The sequence below is a fragment of the Papilio machaon genome, chromosome 27 (genome assembly GCF_912999745.1).
Source record: "Papilio machaon chromosome 27, ilPapMach1.1, whole genome shotgun sequence".
Lineage (NCBI taxonomy): Eukaryota > Metazoa > Arthropoda > Insecta > Lepidoptera > Papilionidae > Papilio > Papilio machaon.
The window spans coordinates 2810172-2835287 of NC_060012.1; the positions used below are offsets into that span (position 1 = coordinate 2810172).

General features: G+C 40.0%; 1 protein-coding gene across 1 annotated transcript; it reads left to right on the forward strand.

Annotated features, from left to right (window-relative positions):
- Window positions 1-8391: 8391 nt before the first annotated feature.
- Window positions 8392-10689, forward strand: LOC106717971 (formin-like protein 20). The gene has a single exon (XM_014511962.2). The coding sequence runs from the start codon at window positions 8392-8394 to the stop codon at window positions 10687-10689; it is 2298 nt and encodes a 765-aa protein (XP_014367448.2).
- Window positions 10690-25116: the final 14427 nt, after the last annotated feature.

Below are 25116 nucleotides of genomic sequence, written 5' to 3' on the forward strand. Positions count from 1 at the left end.
ATGTTTCGGATGAAGAAATAGGGTTGGGTTTTTGCGACAGTCATACGTTACTAAACTATCGTCTGAAAAATATCTGCCTAGTTCTATTTTATTTACCATACATTTTTTTTTACTTTGATCAACAAGCTTTACTACTTTAGAAGAAATAGAAATTCTAAAAGTTTCTTTAAGACGGTACAATACGCACCAGACTTTAATCCAAAAATTTCAACCAATACCTATTTTTAAAAATTTGGGCGTTTAAATAAATTAATCAGTTTCCTATTTAACAATGTTTACGAACATTTAAATGTTAGGATGCAATTAAAAGATAATTTAAAGTTGCGCCTATAGCGATGCAGTTAATTGCTTCCCAACGTTTAAATTGTTTAGTCCAGCTCTGAGTTGAATGGAGTTAGAGATAGTTACGATTTAGAACGACACCTAACGACTGAACTTTGTAATGGCGATGTACGACAGCCCACATTAATGATACATAACAATATCCAAGAGTAATATTTAATCCATAATTAATGGATTGTGTGAAAGAGGATATATGTACATAAGTAAGAAGGTGGTGAATTCAGATATGACACCTGATAGAGATGTTAGAAGAGTACATCCTTTGTCAGCCCGTGGTTAATAATGAATTATGTTTATTTAAAAACTTCATTTACATTTCTTTAAATTGAAATTAAAAATAATAAAAATAAAAGAAGGGACTGATTGCCTGATTGATGTATTAATGCATAGCCATAATTTATTGGACTCACAGAAATTCATCCTTTAATAAATTGATTATTGAATTTTTATATCTCTGCTTTAAATCTCTTTTTTAATATTGTACAATATATGTACTATCAACACTGAAACAAATAAAAACTTGAGAGGTGTGTTGGGACACCCGGATGGAACGAAGTTCCTTTCTATTAATTAGTGAAGGAACCAATCTTTATTCTATGAATAAAAAACTTAAGTCTTCACAAGAAGTACATTTTATTTCTATGAATTTTCGTTATATATTGTCACGTCGTTGCCATGGTGAAGTAGCGCTCATTCGTCGTTAACATACTTACTATAGCAAAAAGTGTCGTGACAACTTTTCGTAAGAATTTTTTCTGTCTAGCCCCCTTTCACAACGCGCGATAAGGAACTTCGTTCCAAAACGAATAATGTCACATCTTGTTTAGAACTTGTAGGAAATCCTTTACTTTCGAAGTTGCAGTGTTAAGATAGATCGGCAATGGGAATCTACAATTCTTTTACTTATATTAGTGGTGATTTATCTTGGTAACATTGTCTGTACCAAAGATAATATAGCTACTAAGTTGTATTTACTTCTGTTTTTTGCCCTACTGACTACTTTTATAACAAGTTTGTACGTTTGATTGTCATAGCCTGTAGCCTAAACAGCTAAATCGATTATGGGTTTCGGAGGCCTAATTATATTTCTCTTTTTCTTCCGACCCCTTTCTTATAAGGAAAGAGACGCATAGGATGGGGAAATATTCGCTCTTTGCGGTTACCTTCCTATCTTAATTTAAGGTAGGCAATGCATCTACAATTACGGATGTCTATGGGTTGCGGTGGCTTTGCTATTTCGGCATATTCAGGTAGTTGCCTGCTCTCTTGTTACCTTATAATATATTTAAGAAAATTATTATAAGTCATTAAAATTTTATTCTTCTACAGAGTGTTATAACGTTTTAAAGTCTGAAATTTGGTATTTTTTTTAATTAACCATATAATTGAGGTTACACATGATTCTTATTTGTGTTTATTCTTTTGTTGGTCTTTTTTTCGATTTAAATGGTCTTTAACTACAGCGTCTACGAAGTAATTTAAAATTGTTTAACACTAAAAATTAAGTAATGATAAATACAGTTTTGGGTATTTCAAAAGTTTTAAGGATGAGCATTAAGTGGAACTACTTAGCGTCGAAACAATTGAATTTCAAAATCCTTGATTCAATTTACATTAAAATAAAATCGCATCTCAAGATAATATTCCCTTTGCATTCAAAATAGAATTTTCTAAAACGGTTTTAACAGAAAAATGAAAAGATAGACATCAAAAATTAAAAATGGATACATGACGTTTTAACAGTGGTAGAGGGTACAAGTTTCAACTTTTTAGAAGTGTATTTGTCGGGAGAACTCCTCTATTGATTAAAGGTAGGCAACACGTCTGCGAATTCCGATGTCTATGAGCAGCGGTCACTTCGCTATTTTGTCGAATAACTTATCACCTCATTCTATAAAAACGTAGGTGACTAACAATTCTTAAATCGCTTTCGCTTATTACTAAGATCGTAGTCTATATAATCGCTTACTATACTTACTATACATTAGCGTCTGTTAATGTGTAACATTTAACGAAAGCAGATACGGCTACGTTAATTATCTTAGTGGTCGGTACACCATTTATATTAGTTAGCGCTAAGGCTAGGTACGTTTCTCACGATTATTACTCATTAACTATCTAGAACTTACGTTAATCCTCACTAGATTTGTAACAAAGATTAAGACTATATATATATAAACTATAAAAATAGTTTATTGAATATCATTTAATACCAAATTTAATGATCTTCCTTTTGAGTTTGACACATTAGTTATGCTTTTTACTTTAATAATGATAAAAATCAAAATTTCGCCAATTCAAATAAAGTTATCATCGAATCTCCCTGAACATATTCTCCGAGTATCACTTCGTTTGTGAGTTAAAATCGAATAACAATAAATTCAGTAGTGTTTGAATTCATTCAGTTAAAATAAATGTGACTAGAACATTGTAAGATTACATCAAAACAAACTATAATCACCATCATCAGCTCACTATACGTCCTCACCGAGGGGCTCGGAGCCTACCCTATGTTAGGGGTGAAACAAACAAACAAACTATAAAGAAGCAATATTTTCTTATGATGAAAACTAAATAATTCATACCAATAAACAAACATAACGTTCATTTAATATTAAATATACCATTAAAACAAGAAAAATAACGTAACAAACAAAATATATTAGATACACGTCCCACTTTCACCTTACCTTGGCTAATTCCGAATCCGTAAAAATATGTTTCGCGAAGAAATATCAATGTATTTCAACCGAAATTCACACGTGGGGGTTTCGCAACCCTCCCAAGCCGGCGAGACGTGATTGGTGTGCAAAATAATAATTATTAACTTCCTAAGCCATTCTATGGATTCTGGCGAAAGGTAATATCGGCAAATTTAATATTTTTTGATATATTTTCCTAATCCCTTTATGTACCTTTTATATGTGGAAATAGTGGTTTGTGCATTGTTACAAGGTATCTAGCTTCCATATTATCTTACTAATATTATAAATGTGAATGTTTCGATGGATGGATGGATGGTTATTTGAAGGTATCTCCAGAATGACTTAACGCCTGGAAGAACACATAGGCTACTTATTAAGTTTTTTTTTAAATCCGCGCGGACGGAGTCGCGAGCGGCAGCTAGTATAACATAAATCTATATACATTTTCTATATATTACGAGAAGCCTTTCTACGATTCTCAAACTAGACAGTTAAATTATTATAAATTGTATTCTAGTGGAACACAACCTTAAGATACATAAGATTTTAGTGGAACGCAACCTTAAGATTTATCAGATTGAGAATTCTTAATTGAACCGGTACCAAGTTTATATAAACGAGTTTCTAATCATAGGGCCCAGTTGTCTCCGGTCTTCCAGACCAAGTTTTACAGCAAAATTACCCCGTTCCCTTAGGTTAAAATATATATTCTTGATCACTTAATCATCAGAAAAGCAAGGATATGTCTATAGATAAGTTCCAGTATTTAAACTAAACTAATATTATCTGACATCACAGCTATAGTTCAATCCAAACTTTATGGCATCTTGAAATTTCGTGACTGCAGAGAACACAATGTCATTTTGGGTACCCCGAGGGTAAAGGAATGCTTTCCCCTAATAACAATGGTTCCTTCTATGAAGACATATGCTCGCAGAGAACAAACAGCTGTAAAGTCTGAATCTGCTAATACCTGTAGATATTCAAAACAAATAGAGTGTCAACTTATTAGTGTTTGTAAAAAACAACAATGCAAATTATCTGCAATACTCATTAGCGGACTTATAGTCCATTAAACGCGTCATTTTCGAACAAAGTTCGGATTGTATTGCAAGAAATATACGAAACAATCAATTTAAATTAATTATGAATTTTGTAGTTTGAGATTTTATACCTCAGAAGATAATTAACATGATAAGACACCTAAAGGTGACATTATTTAGACCAATCAGCTATGCTCTAATATAACAAGTATCCGTGCGCTTAGACATTAAAATGTTTTTAGATACGTAATATAAATATAAAGGAAATGATGTACAGATAATTCGGTACTTACAGATTAAAAATAAGATTTTATATCTTATTTAAATGTGCTTTATCTTGGGAAATAGTTGAAAAAAATTTGAATTTACTTTATCTTAACAATATTCCGAACTTGTATCTTGTACCAGATTACAGCTGTAACAAAATTGTCTGTGCTTTAACGATTTTAAACATGTTAGATTTTTTTAGGTAGACTCTGATTGGGTGGCCGGAGAATACGTTTAAATAATTTTAAGACATTTTTTCGTCAAATTTAATATTACAGAAGTTTAATTAAGTATGTAAAGTCTTGATTTTAATTTCAGAAATTGTTAATTAAATGTAAAATTTTATAGAAAAGTTTCCTAGTTTTTGTTAGTGAATAATTTAATATTTAATTTCCTTACATTTTTAAAGAAAATTTGAAATATAATTCAATTTAATTATTATATCTAATAATTTAATTGATTAATAATTAAATTGACTGATAATAGATAATATCATAGGCTGATTCGAATATATAATACTATAGATACTAGGCGCGTTTATTGTACTAGGCGAAAACTATGTAAGTTACCCTAAACGAAATAGCGCGAACAGATAAACGTGAAAGACTAAAGTTAATGGAAAAGACGTTCATTTGCTCACTATAGATGTCAGCATGATCAAGAGTGACAATAAAAGCGAATGTTTGGTTTGATGGATGAATGTTTGAAAGTATCTCCGGATAGAGGTAAAGCATAGTCTACTTGTAAACTTTTTTTCGTAAAGTTATTTTCAAATTCTGCGCGGACGGAGTCGAAGTCGACAGCTAGTAACTTTACATACAAAGTACAAAGTACTCTGTGTGCTGTTGTCATGGCAACGGGTTCAAGAAATCAAATTAGGATTTTTTAAACATACTACAAAATAACATGTACATTAAAAAAACAAATACATTTGTTTAAGTCACTAGAATGACGTATAAAAATTGACCGATGACAGATGACAGCCATCTCTTGATGCTAGCGCCATCTAATTAGAGCTTTTAGTTTTTCTATCTTTTACGGTCGAATTTCAACCAATGGGCGAACACTAGTTTAAAATATGATACAATTGTAATCTCATAGAGTATGCGTTGAATTTCTTAGATAAAAACCTACAAAAACCGAAAGGGAAGATAAAAAATTGTACTATAAATATAACTTTCGGTGTTAACCCGATCTTAAAAGAAGCCTTTCATTTCGTGCCGCTGGTTAGTTTATTTTTTATTGATATCTGGTCCACAAGTAACTGGTGGTTAGGCTCCCTAATATGGAGATGGCTTTTGTTAAAATGTACACATTTTTATTGTGCGTGACGTAATGTTATACCTACGTAAACGTGTCCTTTGTTAGTATTTTTATTTCAATGTTTTTTTTTTTATAGTATTTTCATTCCATTGTGTAAGTAAAAGTAGGTTGCGTGTTACGCATGGACGAACGCATTGAACGGTTGTTTTTTGTTTGAAAATAATTTCTCGTATGATAAGAAATTATTTAATGTTTAATAGAACATAGTTATTTGATTTTAAAATAGAAAAAAGATTATGTAATTTCTCTACAATATTAATAAATATGATTTAGGTAATGATGTGATGAGGAATGGTTATTATTAAATAATTGTTACCTGTTTTCACTTAATTTGAAACCAAGATATATTTTCATGAAGCTTACAAACTAAGGCAGCGGTTCTCAAACTTTTTGGGCTAAAGAAGTATTTGACAGAACCCAACATTTTAAGTTTGATTATTCTACGCCCTAGAATAATCGAACATTAATTTATTTGTAATTCTTTTTGTCTTGTCGCCCGTTCATTCCGCGGAGCTGTATGGCTTCACGGAGCATACTTTGAGTAACGCTGCACTAGGATGTAGATTTATAAATTACAACTCCTATCCATACTTAATAAGCCCTTAACAAAACGGAAGCCGGCACTGGATTCGGTCTCAGTGGCCGGCAATCAACGAACACGCACACTCAGTAACAAGTTTGTTACGTTTGTCTGTGTGTATGTGTTCAAACGGTTGATGTCAGTCTACGTTCTATATATATGGATATTTCTCACCATGAATTATATGTCTCATTATCTTATAAAAAAGGAGATATTATGGTTTTTTACATTTGTTACGAAAGGAAACTATGTCAATACGGTGTTGCCTTCAGTCGTGGTTGCGTATGCGCAATGATGCACACGCCATGGTTAGACTGACACAGATGCTCTCCGAGTACGGTTGCATCGGTGATTATCTGTATAGGATTGGTCGTGAGCAAACGACACAATGCTACCATTCTCTTATCTGCGTAAGTCATGTATGTTTCTCTTTCCTTCCAAACTATTGCTGAAAGTCGGCGTTTCATTAAATCGCTTCCTTGACCAGTTTATCTTTTCATAAGATCGTCGTGACATATTTACCTCCACTGTACCTAGTTGTTTATTTTGCTTTACAATCTTATTAATATCATAAATGCGATGAACACATAGGCTACTTATTTTTTTTTTTTCAATCCGCGCAGACGGAGTCGCGGGCAACAGCTAGTACACTGCAATAATGACTCCTTTTAATGCTATATTTTAGTTTTTAGATTATATTTTTTAAGGTTTTTAGTTTCAGGTTCTTTATTCATATGGAGTTAAAATAAAATACTTTATCAGAATATGGTCTTGAATTAGCCAATTATCAATGAACCGTTGTAATTGATGTTTTAGAATTAAATACATTGTTATATTTTACATCTATTTGACTAGTAATATTTAATCCTTAGCAAAAAGAAAATTCAATTTCTTTATAATAAATGTAATCCCATAAAATTAATAGAATGTAAAATTGTTGTTGGACATGCTTTTATCTTGGTTCAAGGGATTTTAAAATAATGGTTTTGCTTTTAAATAACTGTTGTTTATTTTCCACGCTATTTAATTAAAGACTGCTGTGATATTAATGTAAATCCGTCTATTTACGTTTTTGTGTTTAAATGTAGAACTAAAAAATACACGGAAAAAAACTAAGATAATTCTCTGTGACATAAAGAACATGAATCTAGGCAATTGAAGATTAAGCTTAAAACGAACACTTTTTAATTTCATCTAAATAAACTATATTATACTTAAAATAATTTATTTTAGAATCAACAGAAAAAAATCGAAAAATAATATATAAGAGATGTATAAAAATTATGACGATTCATACTCGTTTTTTACTAATTTATAATTTTACTTTCTACGTCCACTATATGTGTTTTGTGGTTATGTACCCTATGACACTCCGAAGAAGAGGATGAATAAAATGACATCTCACTCGTCCAAATAGGTTCAGTCATTTAGGCTGTAGATTGTCACAATACTCCAATCCGGTAATAACGAAGTAACAGTCCGAGCCGAGGCTCCGGAGGGAGTCCTCGAGCTTAGTTACTCTTAAACGAGGTTTAGGCTAAGCGCCATCTGCGCCCGGCCATCTCAAGACTGGTGAAACTGTAAATGGTTCTTCAAGGCAAACAGTGACTACTCAGTCACAAAAAAAACAGAACAGAATGTGCACGCGCGAAAAAAATCTTCATTGTTATATTAGGTTAGGTTAGGTGAAAATTATCTCCACGGACCTGCTCGGTTGTCCGAGTGGGCGGAGAGGTGAACTCCGACGTGGCGCGTCCCCTGGTGGTGGATAGGGGAACGCCCCGGCATATTGCCGGGGTAGGGCTTTTTTTGCCCCGCGAACCAAACACCAACAAACCCGTAAGTCCGCACTGAGCGGAAACGGGGGCTCTGCGCCTAGCGCGGGGCCGCGAGGAAGACAACCTCTATAAAAAATTACCTTGAGGAGAGGGATGTTCCGTGGGGCTATACCGGATAGGGCCACCCATACCGGGCAGGCCTGCGGAACATCGGTGAGGGCGTGCGGCAACACGTTAAAAGGCAGTGGACTTCGGTCGGTGTATGGCGGCCTTCAAGGCCGCGCTTCAGGACTAGGGGACCCCACCCTGCATTAAAAAGGCGGTTTCCGGTGTCCGACAACACTGGAAAAACAATGGACATGGCAAGCTTCAAAAACTCATTACCCCAGGAGGGTACCGCTGGCAACGCCAGCGGAGAATCCCTCCCAGAGGTCACTCTGACCTCTGGCCGGCCCTCGTATTCTGGGGGGGCCAAAGACTGCCAACCAACGACCTCGGCGATAACAACTGACAACGAAGCAAACGATTTGGAACTGACGACGCCTGGAAGAGTAGAGGAAGGCGGGGAGAGCGACGTGGAGGTGGTCTCTATGTCGGAGTCTTCCTCCGACTCAGACAGTACTCTGGACGGGAGGAAGGCGAGCGCGAGCACGGCGCGGAAAAAGATCAGCGGATCCGCGGCCCCAAAAATCGCCCTCAAGTTCCCAATTGGGACAGAGAGCAAGGGGAAGAAGAGGGCGCTAAAAGAAGCGGAAGCAGCGGGCCCGGTCAAAAAAGTGTCGACAGCGACAAGAGGCCGTACCAGACGACCGGGGGCCCAAAGCAGTTTCCTGCAGGAGGCGAAAGCCTACTTAGCGGAGGGGGAGGAGAGTCGAGCAGCTGGCTCGGACCCCCTCCCCTACCAGCCTCCATGCCTGCCCAGGGACTTGTCGGAGCCCAGGGCTGCGCAACCGGAGGCCGCCACCATAGAGGCATTGGCTGCGAAGGCCCTCCTGAATGTTTCCACAATTCAGGGGGAGGTTAAAAAGAGCGGAAACCTAAAGGGAACAGTGCGGGGCCAGATTAACAGGGCCACCCAACAGGTGATAGAAGCGGTGGAGGAGCTCCGAGCGATCACCCCCGAGGAGGAGCAACGCCGGCTCCGCGCGGAGAATGCCAGACTAGCTAGAGAGCTGGAGCTGATCCGCGCGGAGCTGCGTGCTTTCAAAGAAGCGTACTCGGAGTCGCAAAAGCGGTCAGAAGCGACTCCGAGGGAGGCTCCTCAGGCCCAGGAGGGGGTGGAGGCGATTCTCAGGGGCGCTCTCGAAGAGATGAGGCGCGAACTCCTAGAGTCAGTAGGCGGGATGGTGAACGCCCGCCTACAAGACCTGGAGACGCGCCTCCCCCCTGAGCCGGTGGTCAGACCACCGCTCCAGGCGGACAAACAACATCCGCCGCCGCCGCGCCCTGTAGTCAGGCCCAACCTGGCGACCAGTGCCCCTAAAAACGTGGAGACACGACCAGCCCAGGCCCCTGTAGCCAAAGCCAGGCCGGTCCCCAAACGGAGGATCGCCCCTACAGCTGTACCGGCTGCCCCTCCCCCCCCTCCACCTGCTGGCGGAGGAGGGCGCGTAGGGAAAGCCGCGAAGGCTCAAGCCGGAGCCGCTGAACCCGCCCCCCAAACTCCCGGGGGTGAAGTTCAGTGGTCTAAGGTAGTCGGCCGCAAGGCAAAAAAGAAGAAAAAGGCTCCGGCCGGGGCCCCGCCTGCTGCGCCAGTTCACCCTAATGGGGCGCAGCGGGTTCCCCCTCCCCCTAAAGCAGTAAAGATAGTGGCCCCCAAGACGGCGGCCATAACCGTCACCCTTAAACCGGGGGCCACGATCACGACAGCAGAGGGACAGGTCTCTGAGGCCAAATATACTGACGTCTTGGCCAAGGCTAAGGCGTCGATCTGCCTCAGAGACTTCGGCTTGGAGACGGTCAAAGTGCGGACCAGCATGACCGGCTCCAAGCTGATGGAAGTGGGGGGGAACACCCCAGAAGAGACGGCCGACCGCCTGGCTGCCGAACTGACTCGGGTCATCGGCGGCTGGGCGGACATCGCGCGTCCGTCCAAACTCGCAGACCTTCGGGTCTCGGGTTTGGACGAGACGGTTACGCGCGAGGAGGTGGCAGCCAAACTGGCAACAACCGGGGGCTGCCACCCTGATACTGTCAAAGTGGGCCTAATCAGGCCCAGCTTCTGGGGTGGGGGCTCTGCCCTAGTGAGGTGTCCGGCGGCGGCAGCGAAAGCCGTCGCTCAAATAGGGAAGGTGGCCATAGGATGGAGCATGGCCACCGTCACCGCGGTAAGGGCCCGGCCGCTACGCTGCTTCAAGTGTATGCAGCTGGGCCACACCCGGGCCCTATGCCCATCGGAGGCAGAGGATGGCCGCCTCTGCTTCCGATGCGGCCAAGAAGGCCACAAGAGGGCTGCGTGCGAGGCACCTGTCAACTGCGCTGTGTGCCACAGGACAGGCTGCCCGCACGCACACGTGATGGGGGGAGCTAAATGCACCCCCCCTACTGTGAGGGGGAAGGCCCGCTCCATCGGCCCTCCCCCTGCGCCACAAGCGCAACCGCCGGCCAGGCTGCAGCCGCAGCCTGAAGAGGAACGTATGCAGGTGTCCTAATGCCCAGACACCTGCATACAGAGTTCCTGCAGACGAACGCCAACCACTGCGCCCGCGCACAGGACCTGCTCATGCAGGTCCTGGCGGAGTGGAGAATTGCCGTTGCTGTCGTGGCCGAGCCCTACCTCATCCCTTCCCAATCTCACTGGGTCGGGGACACGGAGGGCTCGGTCGGAATGGTGGCGCCGCCAACGGGCCCGCAACGCCTCTCTCTCAGGGAGAGGGGCGCGGGTTACGTGGCGGCTAACTGGGGAGAAGTAGTGCTCATCGGGGTCTACTTCTCCCCGAACAGGAGCCTCTCCCAATTTGAGGGGTTCCTGGATGGCCTGGAGCTGGTGGTGCGGAGGGCACTGCCAGCTCAGGTCATCGTGATGGGGGACCTCAATGCTAAGTGCGCGGCTTGGGGATCCCCCGTCACTGACGTCAAAGGGGCGCATCTCCGGGATTGGGCCCTCATGATTGGCCTGGTTCCGGAGAACCAGGGCAGCGCCTTCACGTGTGTGCGCGCGCGGGGTGGCTCGATTGTCGATGTTACGTTTGCCACCCCCGGTATTGGTGCGCGCATCACGTGTTGGCGCGTCCTGGAGGATGTGGAGACCCTGTCAGATCACCTGTACATCAGGTTCAGGGTCTCCACAGCGCCCTGCGGGCGTCAAACCCGCACGGCGGGCGGCAGAGGCGCCTTCCCTAGGTGGCAGCTGTCCCGTCTCGACGCAGACCTGGCAGAGGAGGCCGCAATTGCTTGCGCGTGGGCCTCCGACCCCCCTCAATCCTTGGGGGTCGGAGAAAGAGCTGCCAGGTTCCGTCGGGACCTGACGGCTGTATGCGATGCGGCAATGCCTAGGGCTAGGCGCCTCGCGCCCCGAGAGGGGGTGTACTGGTGGTCGCGGGACCTCGCGGCCCTACATGCCACCAGCAACGCCGCCCGCCGTGCTCTCTCCCGGTGCCGAAGACGTCGGCACCAGGAACCGGGCGAGCTGGAGCGCCTTCTTGCTGAATCACGTTCAGCAAAGAGGGCGCTCTCAGCCGCCATTGGGGCCGCCAAGGACGCCGCCTACTCTGAGTTCTTGGCGGCCCTAGACGCGGACCCGTGGGGGCGCCCGTACCGGATGGTACGGGCCAAACTCAAAACGGCGCCCCCCACGGAGGCCATGGAGCCGGCCGTCCTCAGCGCGGTGGTAGAGGGGCTGTTTCCAGACAGCCCCCCATTTGAGCCACCGCGCATGGCGCAGCAGAGGGCTGACAACGAGGATGACGCCGCCCCTAATCCTCCTCTGATAACGGAGGAGGAAATGCTAGGGGCGGCCCGCCGGCTCCAAGGCCCGCGGAAGGCCCCGGGACCGGATGGGGTGCCCGGGAAGGTTCTCCCCATCGCCTTGAAGCACCTCGGGGACCGCCTACGCTGCCTCTACAACGATTGCTTGGCAGCGGGGCACTTCCCTGAGGTGTGGAAGGAGGGGCGGCTAGTCCTCATAAGGAAAGATGGCCGCCCCGCGGACTCTCCGTCGGGATACCGCCCGCTGGTGATGCTGGATGAGGTCGGGAAGTTGCTGGAGCGCGTGATAGCTTCCCGGATCATCCAGCACCTAGCGAGGGACGGGCCGCAGCTCTCGGTGAACCAATTTGGGTTCCGGTCAGGACGATCCACCATGGACGCCCTGGCCGCCCTGAAGAGGTTCACTGACGAAGCGGCCCAAAAGGGGCAGGGAGCCATAGCGGTGTCATTAGACATCGCCAACGCCTTCGGCTCCCTCCCCTTCGCGGTAATAGAGGAGGCGCTACGGTATCACGGAGTGCCCCTCTACCTGCGGAGAGTCGTAGGACACTACCTGCAAGGGCGGGTAGTGTCCTACATGGGGAGAACTGGCCGTGAGGAAAGGCGGATGGCCTCCGGTGTTCCACAGGGGTCCGTGTTAGGGCCCCTCCTGTGGAACATCGGATTCGATTGGGCCATCCGCGGAGAGGTGCTGTCCCGGATGGCGGTCATCTGCTATGCAGATGACACGCTGGTAGCCGTCCGGGACACTACCTGGAGCCGGCTTAAAAGGAGGGCTGAGGCCGGAGCCATGTTGTTGACCCGGAGGATCGAGGCGCTAGGCCTCCGAGTGGCCCTCAGCAAGACCGAGGCCCTTTATTTTAAAGGGCCTAGGTGGAGGATTCCTGCGGGGGCCACCCTCCGGGTCAACGAAGAGGAAGTCGGGGTCAGGGCCCGGATGAAATATCTGGGTCTTGTCCTCGACGGGGGCTGGCGCTTCGGCGATCATTTCCGAGCGCTGGCCCCCCGGCTCGTGGGAGCGGCCTCAGCCCTGTCGAGGCTCCTCCCTAACCTTAGAGGTCCGGGTGGACATACGAGACTGCTGTACACCACGGTCGTCAAAAGCATGGCCCTGTACGGTGCACCGATGTGGGCAAATGCCCTCAACGCACCAAACAGGGCCCTCCTCCGCAGGCCGCAACGCATAATTGCGGCGCGTGCGTGTCGGGCCTACCGCACGGTAGGCCACGCGGCGGCCTGCGTTTTGGCCGGCACCCCTCCGTGGGAAATAGAGGCGGGTGTGCTGGCCGAAGCCTACTGGGCGCGGGCAACACAAAGAGCTCGGGGCGAAGCCCCGGCTCCAGAGGAGCTCTCCCGCGCCCGGGAGGCGAGGAGAAAGACGACCGTGGAGCTCTGGGCGAGTGGCCTAGCGCACGCCCAATATGGCGTGCGCACCATAGAGGCCATACGCCCACAGCTCCCGGAGTGGTGTGGGAGGAGCCACGGCTCCCTTACCTTCCGACTGACACAGGTGCTGTCCGGACATGGCTGTTTCGGACGGTACCTGTGTCGGATCGGAAGGGAAGAGACGATGCGCTGCCACGGGTGCGGCGCCGATGAGGATACGGCGCAGCACACACTTGAAGTGTGCTGCGCCTGGACAGAAGAGCGCCGCACCCTGGTGGCGGCGATAGGCGGCGACCTCTCACTTCCCGGCGTTGTACGCGCCATGTTGGGAAGTGAGAGGTCTTGGAACGCGGTCTCCTCCTTCTGCGAAACAGTCATGTCGCAGAAGGAGGAGAAGGAGCGGGAACGCGAAGGGGATCCCCTAGCGCCCCCGCTCCGGCAGAGAAGAGTGGGGAGAAGGAGGCGGCAATTTGCCGCTGCTGCCCTTCTCCCCACGCCTTAGATTTGAGGGCCCGTAGAGGCCAAACGCAGGCGGGGTCACGGAAGTAAGCTAACGCGTTTCCCGTGGCCCCGCCGTAACGCGTGAGAGGGCAGTCTGGTTTTAGTGGGTATTCCGGTCGCCTTCTGCGGCCGGCGAGTCCCACACTCCCCTACGCCATTGCACAGCCCGGCGTAGGGGGTGCGTAAATGCATTTCCAGACTTTAAAAAAAAAAAAAAAAAAAAGGTGAAAATTATCTTTAATTCGAAATTGTACCGTATGTTTTATCCATACACATTCTAGTACTTTGTATAACTGTGTGTTTTACTACAAAGTTACAAATATAGTTAACTATAACTGCCATTAACGTGTTAGTTACGCAGCACCATAATGCACAATCTAATGATATAATGAGTGTCTATTTGTGCAACTGTTGCATTTTACTACGAGTATAGGCACGAAGAGTTTACAATTGAGTTAATAAATAGTGAATTTATTGACATTTCCGATTGTGTCAAAACAATTTGCTTTCACTGTTAACAACACACAATAATGAATACCACAAATAACCTCTAAAAGCTAAGAATTATCAAATGGAACTATATTATTAACTAGTCAGTAGTTTAGGACATCCTTAACTAAAATATCTCTCAATTTTAAATAAAGCTTTGTTACTTCCTTACCCATTCTTTTGACACGCCAGAACCACAAAGTTCTCTGTTAGACCACAATTATTATTATAGAAATAATTACACTATTTCGAATTGTTCATTCAAAAGAGTGTTTTACGTATTTCTTAATAACACGTTTGATACGTTTGGATGTGTGTTTAGACACAAAAACATTATGTGCTACGCCCGCGACTCCGTCCGTGCGGAATTAAAAAGAAACTTCAATAAGTAGCCTGTGTGTTCTTCCTGAATATGTTCTATATTCATGCAAAATTTCAGCGAGTTCCATGCAGCCGTTCTGGAAATACTTTCAGACAAACATCCATCCATCCATCCGTCTTAACTTTCACTTTTATAATATTAGTAAGATTAAATCTATTGGAATATAAAAACGTACTTCGCCTTAAGTGACTGCCATATCCACTTATCGCTTTATGCTAGTACATTGTTTTCGATATCGCTTTTAATATGTGGAGTGGCTTTTTGTTGCCGATCAGCCTTATTAATGATTAGATTAATGATATTAACCGTTCAATTCGATCGATGCTTTCGAGTTTTCATTAAGGCGTCATGTTGTTTGCTGCCATAGTGTTAGCGTTGAACACAGATTTTTATATTTTTATATTACACAATACATTATTAAAACTTTGTCATACTCAGAGTCTAATTAGTTTAAATGTAATTTAAAGTCTCACTTATATTTTACATACTAGTTCTTTACTAATATACGCCCATGGCACCATTCTCACCACTTCTGTAAGTGAATCTCGGTCTAGAATATATTTTAAAATTTGATCTTTTAATATTGGACCAATGACAATAAATATTAGATTTGTGCGTCTCCTCCTTCGTCGATTGAGGGTAGGCAACGCATCTGTAATTGCGAATGTCTATGGGAAGCGGTCGCTTCGCTATTTCGGCGAATTCATGTGGCCGCTTGTTCGTTTGCCACCTTGTAATATAAAAAAAAAGTTCTTTTAATTTCCATCTAGTACACAAAATTAATTCTCAACATCATTTTAATTAAACATTTCTTTAAACTGTCTTTACTTTCGATAAAGATAAGAAATGCATTAATAATTTGTTTTTAATTTATTAATTATTTGTAAAAAAAACTAATAAACCCATCTGACAGACTCCAATGGTAACAACGTCATCTATTGGCTGGATTTTAAAACAAATAGTTCAATGTTTTTTTTTTCTTAAATTCAACTAAATAAACTGGTATGTAACACATTCTTGTCATAGAATATACTCGATAACATCTTACTTCAATAGCTTCTGTTCGCCTTGTGTCGTTATCCGCTTGCACTGTGGCTCAACATTTTTTCCTCTTCATAGTTCTAATTCTATCAAATCTATTATACGTCAAAATGTTTTGATCAGTGATAATAAATCTTCAATGATTTTAATTATATCGATCCGACACAATATTTTTTACTGCTATTAATAAATTATCAAATTAACTAACCTTGTGTAGTTACAATATATACTAAAGAAATGTATAAATAATCATTATAACTATGAGTGCAGTTTAGACTAAATTATTTACCATCATAAGAGTTTTTAATTTTACCTTATAACTTTGTATAAATTCTCGTAACATTTACAAGAATTCTAAGTAGAGTTTACCCTCATTTATAATAATCAGATTTAACAAGACATTCTAAGTCCACTTAGTTCTACTTTACTAATACTATTTTGTTAATATAAAAGTACTTAGAAGCATACCATTCATAAAAAAACTTAAGCTCCAATTCTAGTCCTTTCACGGCTTTTGTAATAAAAAAATGGATGAAGAGAGAAAAGGATTCGTTCCTTCTTCTGCATATCGTCCTAACCATTAAAATGTATGACCACTGGTTACTTTCCCATTTTACTGATTAAGAGACCGGTTGCTCATTTGCCATCTTCCAGTACTAAAAAAAACACTCGCGCTTTTAGCATGCATATAGTTAGATAAAAAATAAAAATAAAAATCTATTTTTAAAAAAGGAATTGAGACCAAATTTTAGTACACTTCCTCATCCTTTTCTTATATGGAAAGGATAGTAGGGGATAGTAAGTGGAAATATCATCTTTCTGTGAGTCCTTTCTATCTATAAATAGTAGGCAACATATCTGTAATTGTGGTCTCTTCGCTAGTTTAGCGAAGTCAGGTCGCTTTCTCGTTTTCCACCTTATACTAAAAAAAAAGGTTTTTTATACCACTTTTATTAAACGTAGAAATAGTTCTGTATATCTTTGATTCATTTTTACAACTGCCCAACATATTTCCTACTCTGTACATATTTCATCAGAATGTACATATTTCTTTATATCCCTCTCAGAGAAATCCACAATATTTCTTTCTTGACGTTAGTTTCTTCGTGAAACATACATGAACTTAGTTTTTTGCTTTACTGATTTCTTTTAGTATTGTTTTAAAGGTTAATGTATTAAATAAATTACGTAGTAATTATACGTTTTACGTAATTTCATTTGAAATTGTTTTGGTAGTTCTCGAGATTATAGCTTTGAAATAAACCAATAAATATCTACAATTCCTTATCCCAATTACGTAATGTCGGCGCATCAGTTTTTAGTCCTTCTAATCGATCTATCATCCGTAATTTCAATAGCCAATCCAAACATCAACTATCTAAGTCATAGTAAGGTACTAAAAGTTAGTTTGATATCTCCTGTTCGAAGCGTAGGCCATAAATGGCAACTACCGAAAACTATTGTAACAGTCCGCAGTCATCATTCAACCTCCCACCTCTTTATTGACGCTGTAACAGCCTGAGTTACATCGGAAATTGCATTGCGACTTACTTTGACTTTTAAGAGTCAGGACCTGTCCGTGGACAACCCCTCTGTTAATTAGTAACGGACAAAAAGTTCCAAAAATACTTGCTTGTGAGTTCTTTTGTAATTTTTGAGTCAACGGTCATTGTCATTTCAATTTTACGTGTCAGCATACAGCAAACAATTGTGATTGTCATATTTATATCACCCTCGTGAAAAGTGGCACAGTTTATTTAAAATCAACGGCGTCTAGTCCATTTATATATAGTCAAAGTACGACGTAGCTAGTGGATATGGTACCATCTATTGCGAATTGCTATTGAAAAGAGGAATGCTTGCTCCGCTGATTGTTGGTGTTCTGATTAAATGGGTAGACGTGGATCGTTACAGGAATTTATGCAATGCATTCGTAGCAGAATTGAATCAAGATATACGAGTAGAAGATATATTTTAAAAAGTAATTCATTGGATTTAGCAACCAGAGATAAAAGTTTAAGTGAAATTTCCTGTTCTTTTATTTCATCAAGATGGCAACAAACGAGCAAATAGGTTACTTAGTTTTAAGTGACCGCTACTTGAAAACATCTGCAATAACATAATAATATGTTCTAGATGCGTTGCCTTTCCTTTATAGAACAACTAGCTGTCGCCTGCGACTCCGTCGGCGGGTAATTAAAAAGAACTTCATTAGTAGCCAGACTAAGTTCTATAGCCATTTCAAATTTCATTTTTCAACCTTCGAGCAAACATCAATCCATCCATACATGTATCTAAACATTTGCATTTATATTACTGGATGTCGCCCGCGATTCCGTCCGCGCGGAATTTTAAAAAAACACTTAATAAGTATCCTATGTGTTCTTCCAGACTATGTTCTACATCTGTTCCAAATTTCATCAAGGATTCCGTTAAACCGTTCCGGAGATATCTTCAAACAAACATCAATCCATCCATTCATCCATCCATCTAAACATTCGCATTTATAATATTAGTAAGAAAGAAAGACAAACTGAAAAAATATATTGATATTTCCTATTCGTCATTGATTCTTTTTCTATCATTTTAAGAAAGGGATCGTAAGTGATACGACGAGAAATTAATTACCTTCAATGTCGCGAATCTAAAATTAAGAAAAAACATGGCAGCTATTGTAAATGTTATTATTCCCAACTTATCTCCTAAGCAATCCTAACTACCAACGTGGAGCAGAGAGAAAGCTAACAATAAACTTGACTGCAAAAATGTACCATGATAAATATTTTAAACTATTCATATTCAATAACAAATAAGAATAACATCACATTGTCGCTTTTGTATTAGATGTCAATCAACATTAAGAAACATAGCGAGTAATGTACGCTGATTTATTAAAAGTTTTACGAAACACATTTCGTTTCTGGTATCACAAACGAGCGTAGGCAGCAATTTGGTAAATAATTCCCTTCCGTGTTTCGTGAAAGGTGCTAAAGCTGTTGTCACGCTGTTGTATGTTTTATAAAAGTAATGTTGATTTTATCAAATTTACGTTTAATTTGCTTCGTTAATTTGGCGCTATCTTACTGATAACAAGAAATCTTTGAGTTAATAGTTTTAAATTGAGTTTAAGGTGATTTATAAACTGCCAGTTTTACTCCGCGACAACTTCTAACTTGATGAAAAATGTTTACAATTCCTACGTATAGAATGCGAACAAGTGATCTTCAATATATAGACTCTTGTATTATTGTTTGGTACAATTACACGCACAAATAACACCGACTGCAACGTAACGTATTCCAAGATTGCAATACATATGAGCTTCTCATATATTTAAAAAAAAAAACTAGTCAGTAAAACTTATTTCTGAATGTAAGAGAGGTATAGGAAAACATTTCTTAATATTTTAAATGTATTAATAAATTAAAAACATGAATCTATTTTCATTAAATTCAAACCAACGCGACTTATATGTATGCAATTATGTTAAGGCGGCAAACGTGCAAGCGGCCACATTATTCGTCGAAATAGTGAAGCCCAGAGACATCCAACGCAATTGCCTACCTTTAATAGACGGAGTAAAGGACGCACAGAGAAAGGATATTTTCTCTTCCTGTACATCCGCTCTCATTTCCAACCTTTACTTATGAAAAATGAGTGAGAAGGGATACATCACTGAATTAAGGTCCTCAGACGAAACGCAGAATCGTTACCAATTCAAGCATGTTTAATTTCTAGTTATAGAGTAATTCAACCAGTCTTTCATTACTTTATTAGCCTGTAATAAGGAATGTTGATTTTCTACCATTCAACTATGCACCTAGTATTACGACTGTATCTATTTACGTTGATATCCAATGGAAGACCTGATTTTAAATATCTTGCGGTGAATGGTGTTTATTCATAGACGGTGCCAATGCGGAAATGTTACTTGATATTTTCAATTCCGCTGTTATATGTCAACGACTTAATTAAGTTATTTTTTTAAGAGAGAAGAATGACAACAATTTATTGAATGTTACTTTAAAGTCTCAAAAAAAAGTTTTTATTTATGAAATACTAGCAGTTGAAAGTGTCTTACTCCTCGGGAAATTAAATAAAAATTCTATTAATAATCATAACCTATGTCATCTGGGATAGTGTAGATTCTCAACAGTGTAATAATTTTTCAATTCGGTTCAGTAGTTTAGGAAGCTATTCAACAAACAATCAAATCTTTACTCTTTATAATTTTAATATTAGTACCAGTTTCTTGTCAATGAATTTTTAATAGTTGAAAATAGAAAATATATTACGCAATTTAAGAGTAATCTTGTTGGAAAAATGATATAATTTTTATATTCATCTTATATCATAAGCTATTATGGTGACGAGAGATATCCATACATAGAAAATCGAATCTAGGATTATAATTATGTTAATTTTAATAAATAAAATTAAACATAAAGTCTAGAAAATACAATCCATATTCTCCGAAACACATTAATTTATTAGAACTATTACTTGAGCCAAATCATGAAAACGAAGTAAGAAAATGGTAGAAGCAATTCCAATTACCTTGATTAGAAAAGTGCGAGCCCAGTAACCCGAGACAGATTGTCTTAAATTCCACCTAATGAAGCCATTTATTCGATAAACGCCCCTCATGTGTGCGACACACGGTTACGTAGAACACCGAACAAAATAAAAAACATTATTCTCACCTCTGAAGATAGACAATACAGACTTTAATTTAGTGCGGTTCTAACACACCTCTCTTGTTTCTTTCAAATTTATACATCTTTCATCGAATTTAAAAGAAATAAAAAATTATAACATCTCTAAACACTTTTATCTGTCTTCTTTTTCTTCTCAGCTACGTGACTATCTATAGAACGTTGTAAATACAGAATTATTTCAAACAGACATGTGTGTCATCAATTTGAAAATTGAAACATTCCAAAATCAATACATTGTCAATAAATGAAATAAATAATTGCTTTATGTAATACCCATTTATGTAAAGTTAAATAAGGGTTAATATATAAAAAAAAGTTTCTTCTCTCTTTTGTTATCTTTATTATCTTTCACTTTTCATCGTTTTTAAAAACATCGTCTTTATTAAAAAGGTTGAGAAGAACTCTAGCAAGATAAATAGTTTTATTGATTTGTTTATGTCGATATGAGAGTTATTATTTTCAGTTCGTCAATCCAAAGACCATTGTGTCCCAACTTATCAATCAAGTATTTATATTTATTTCTTTCTATTCTGAAAACCTCGGTATAATTTATTAGGAGAACTTCTAAAGTCAATTTAGTAATAGCTTAGTAGTATAGTACTAGATTTTTTTAACTCTTCGAGACACGTGGACTTCTAGTTGTCGATTTCCACGGATTTACTCCAAATCTGTCGGCAGTGGAATCTCAAGGTTATGAAGTATTCAAATAAATCATGTAAATATTGTGAGATCATATTTTACATGATTGTAGAAAGAGTGGAAGATACAATAAGTATATTAAAAGATTAAAATTACTTCATTGTCTGTTAATGGTTTTTTTGTACACTAATTTACGAAGAGATAAAACTAGCTGTTGCCTGCGACTCCGTCCACGCGGAGTTAAAAAAAAACTAATTTAGTGGCCTATGTGTTCTTCCAGACTATATTCTATATCTATGCCAAATTTTATCCAAATCCGTTGAGACGTTCTGGAGATACATTGTAACAAACATCCATCCATCCAAACATTCGCAGTTATAATTTTAGTAGGATTAGTATGAGATTTTTGGTATGCTTAACGTTCGATAGGCTGCACAAATTTTGTCGATGAAGATACGATGGCGATCGTCACAAATATTAGTGCTAGGCCCAAAGAAATGAGATACGCTCTCAAATCTGAGTGAATAAAAGCAAATTAAGATTGTATTCAAGGTTCCAGATTAATTAAATAAATTTCGTAAGTGATACTTGAATGTAATGGCGGTGAGTGTTATTCTTGTATAATTACATACGGCTCCTACGGTTGTAGCGGTAACTCAAATAATGCGATTTTTCCGGAGAATCATTTTAGAGTTGTTATATTAAGACTATATTTCAAGTAGGGTTGGCAAGTAGATAAGCAGGCGGATGGCCGTAAAAATTAAGCCGACACAGAAAGGTTTATAAAACCTTGTGTTCCGACCCTACGTGAGCGACCCATAACGGTGAGATGATGATGTTCCGTAAACAAGATATTACAATTTTCTTTGAGTAGTCTTGTTCTAGTACCTTTTTAGCATTCCTTAGCTATTTTATCTTTAACTTACGTCAAATGAAACAGGCCTTCGACTGTCAATGCTGGTCCATTACGATATAATTTTTGTAGTAGCAGAGAAAAAAATATTTTTTCTCAAAAAACGACTTACGTCTTTATACGTCGGGCCCGTTAATAATGTCTGGTTGTAAAGTGCATACTAATTATTTCCACTATTCGTTTGCGGACGATCGTAACTTTAAAATATATCAATGGAAAATACCTACCTCTCTTATTGAACTGAAATTCAAGATTGCACAATTTTTTGCTATTAATGTTTAATACAAAAACACGTTACTTTTTTTTAAATAAGAATACAGGAACACCTTTTATAAACATGATTCGTCATTGAGAACACCGTTACGATGGGTGATTCCCTGGGATTTTTTCCCCTTGGGCCGATTGATTGCTTGGCCGTTCGCCCAAGGAGAAACACTCGTAATAGAAACGACAATACTGACCGACGATCTGTGTAGAAATTGGGGAGCAAGAGACACGAGATGTTGGACTTTAAAAGCGCCAGCTAATGACGTACTACTATTAGGATCTTCAGACTAATTTTCGTCTCCCGTCACTCAATATAGTTAAGACGGTTATAAGCAATCTAACAGTAGAATTAGAGTGTCATTATACCTGTATAAATACCTCTGTTTGGTTAAAGAGAATAAAAGGGATGACAATATTTAAAAATAAATGTGTCAGTGGAGTTCTTCGCTTATTAAAAATCTATTGCCATATAAAAAGTAACCATTCGCATCGGAAACAATTAGTGACCAGCAAACATAACGAAACCAAATAAAATTCCCTAATTACTTGCTCCCAGCACGTAAGCGGTTAGCGTACATCGTTATTTTTAACGACAGCCGTTACAATTTGACATTTACGAGTACGTCGCATTAATGCGGGAAATCGTCGTGTCAAAAATATAACCTCACATTTTAAGTTATCTGAATTAATAAAACCGATCGAAGTTTTCCATCTATCAGCTTAAAGTAGTTCAATTATAGTTGACAATTAGAAATACGTTCCAATCTGTAAATTCTTATATTTCTTGGATAATTCTTTATTATATGTTGTTTGAATACATACTTTTGAAAGACTATGAAATGATAAACTCGAATCGAAAAAACTTAAAAAAATCGACGATATTTAACGAAGCTTAAGATTCGTATTTTTATAAAATTTTAAGTGTCAACGTACACAGTAAATTATTAAATTAATTAGTTATTAAAGGCTTCTTGAATCAACTTAGAACGTTTAGCTAAAATCCTTATGTTGCATACCTCAATATGTAAATCTTATCATATCAAACTTTAAGCCTAATCCCTGTACCTACGCAAAAACGGCCGGGATCTGTTGATACGAGCCCTAGATCTTTCCTATCTTACTTGATTTGCATTGAAACAGAGTAATTCTGCGTTGGAACTTAAATCCCTTCTAAGTGAAGGGGTAAATTCTTAAAGGCCGCGCCTTGCGTCTTGTTTCCTTTGACACGTTTCGAAGCAAGATATGTCGTTGTGCAAGGTTTGTGATAGCATAATATAATTTGTAGGTAGACTAGTTGTCGCTTGCGACATCGTCTGCGCGGAATAAAAAAATAATAATAAGTTGCCTTTGTTTAATCTGTTCGACGCTTTTTCTCCTTTTTAAATTCCAAAAGGTATCTTATCTTAGGATAGGAAGGGGAAATATTCTCTTTCTGTGCGTTCTCTTTTCCATCGATAAAAATAAAGGTAGGCAAAGCATTCATCATCAGCTCACTATAAGTCCCCACTGACAGGCTCGCAGTCTACCCCAAGTTAGAGGTGACTAGGCCATAGTCAACCACGCTAGCCCATTGCGGGTTGACTTCACACATATCTTTGAATTTCTTTTCAGATATATGCAGATTACATCACGATGTTTTCCTTCAACGTAAGAACGTCGGATAAATGTACATATGTAAATCGAAAAACACATTGGTACATAGCGAGATTCGAACCCAGGACCTGCAGATTGCAAGTCAAGTGCTTAACCTGTGAGCTACCGACGCTCCTTCATATCATATTCAAGAAAAATCATACCATTCGGTAAGTGTATTCGGCAAAGCATTTTTGAATGAATATTGCACGTTTGTCAACTAGGAGTAAAACAGAAGAATAAATGCAATTTATTGTTCGCTCTATCTCTTTTTATTTATTTATGCAGTACATCAAATTGAATTAATGGTTTATTGACGAAAAACTGCACCCTAAATCCTTACAATACACTAATACTTATTACGATAATATATGAAACACTATAATCTATATATATATACTAGCTGTCGCCCGCGACTCCGTCCGCGCGCAGTTAAAAAATGGGGGGGGGGGGGTTATGAAAAATAGATGTTGCCCGATTCTCAGACCTACTGAATATGCTCACAAAATTTCATGAGAATCGGTCAAGCCGTTTCGGAGGAGTATGGCAACGAAAACTGTGACACGAGAATTTTATATATTAGAAAAGAAAGTCGTGTTAGTTACACTATTTATAACTCAAGAACGGTCGAACTGATATAACAGAAAATTTATGGGAGGTAGCTTAGAACTAGGAGACGAACATAGGAACTTTATTATTTGGTGTGCATTTTTTTTATTCCGCGCGGACGGAGTTGCGGGTAAAAGGTAGTTTAAAATAAAAATATAAATTAATCTATACAATACAAAGGATACAGTTACTTACTCGGTAGCGTATGTATCTAGTAACTGCGCTTTGATTTTTTTCTTATCGCTGCCTTTTCTCAGACTATCTTCTCGGAGTGTATATGCATTAAATAATCTCACTCTGTACGTCACATTTTTATCTCTCTCATATAATAAAATGTAAATAAAATAACGCGGCCTTGAAACCTTATCTAATTCATTCGTGATTCCAAACTTATAACTAAATCTTGTACAAGAGCTAGTTAATAAAAGAAACAGGTACAATGTATTATATATTCAAATAGATTGAGAATCGAGATAAATTCGCGTGACATAGAACATTCCGATTTGCATCCAACGCGCCACCTCTATTGGTTACTCTGAACCGCACTGAGAATTTCAAGTTTAGTAATAACACC

Coding starts and splice junctions, on each gene's coding strand:
- LOC106717971 (XM_014511962.2), top strand. CDS start 8,392: ATGGACATGGCAAGCTTCAAAAACTCATTACCCCAGGAGGGTACCGCT.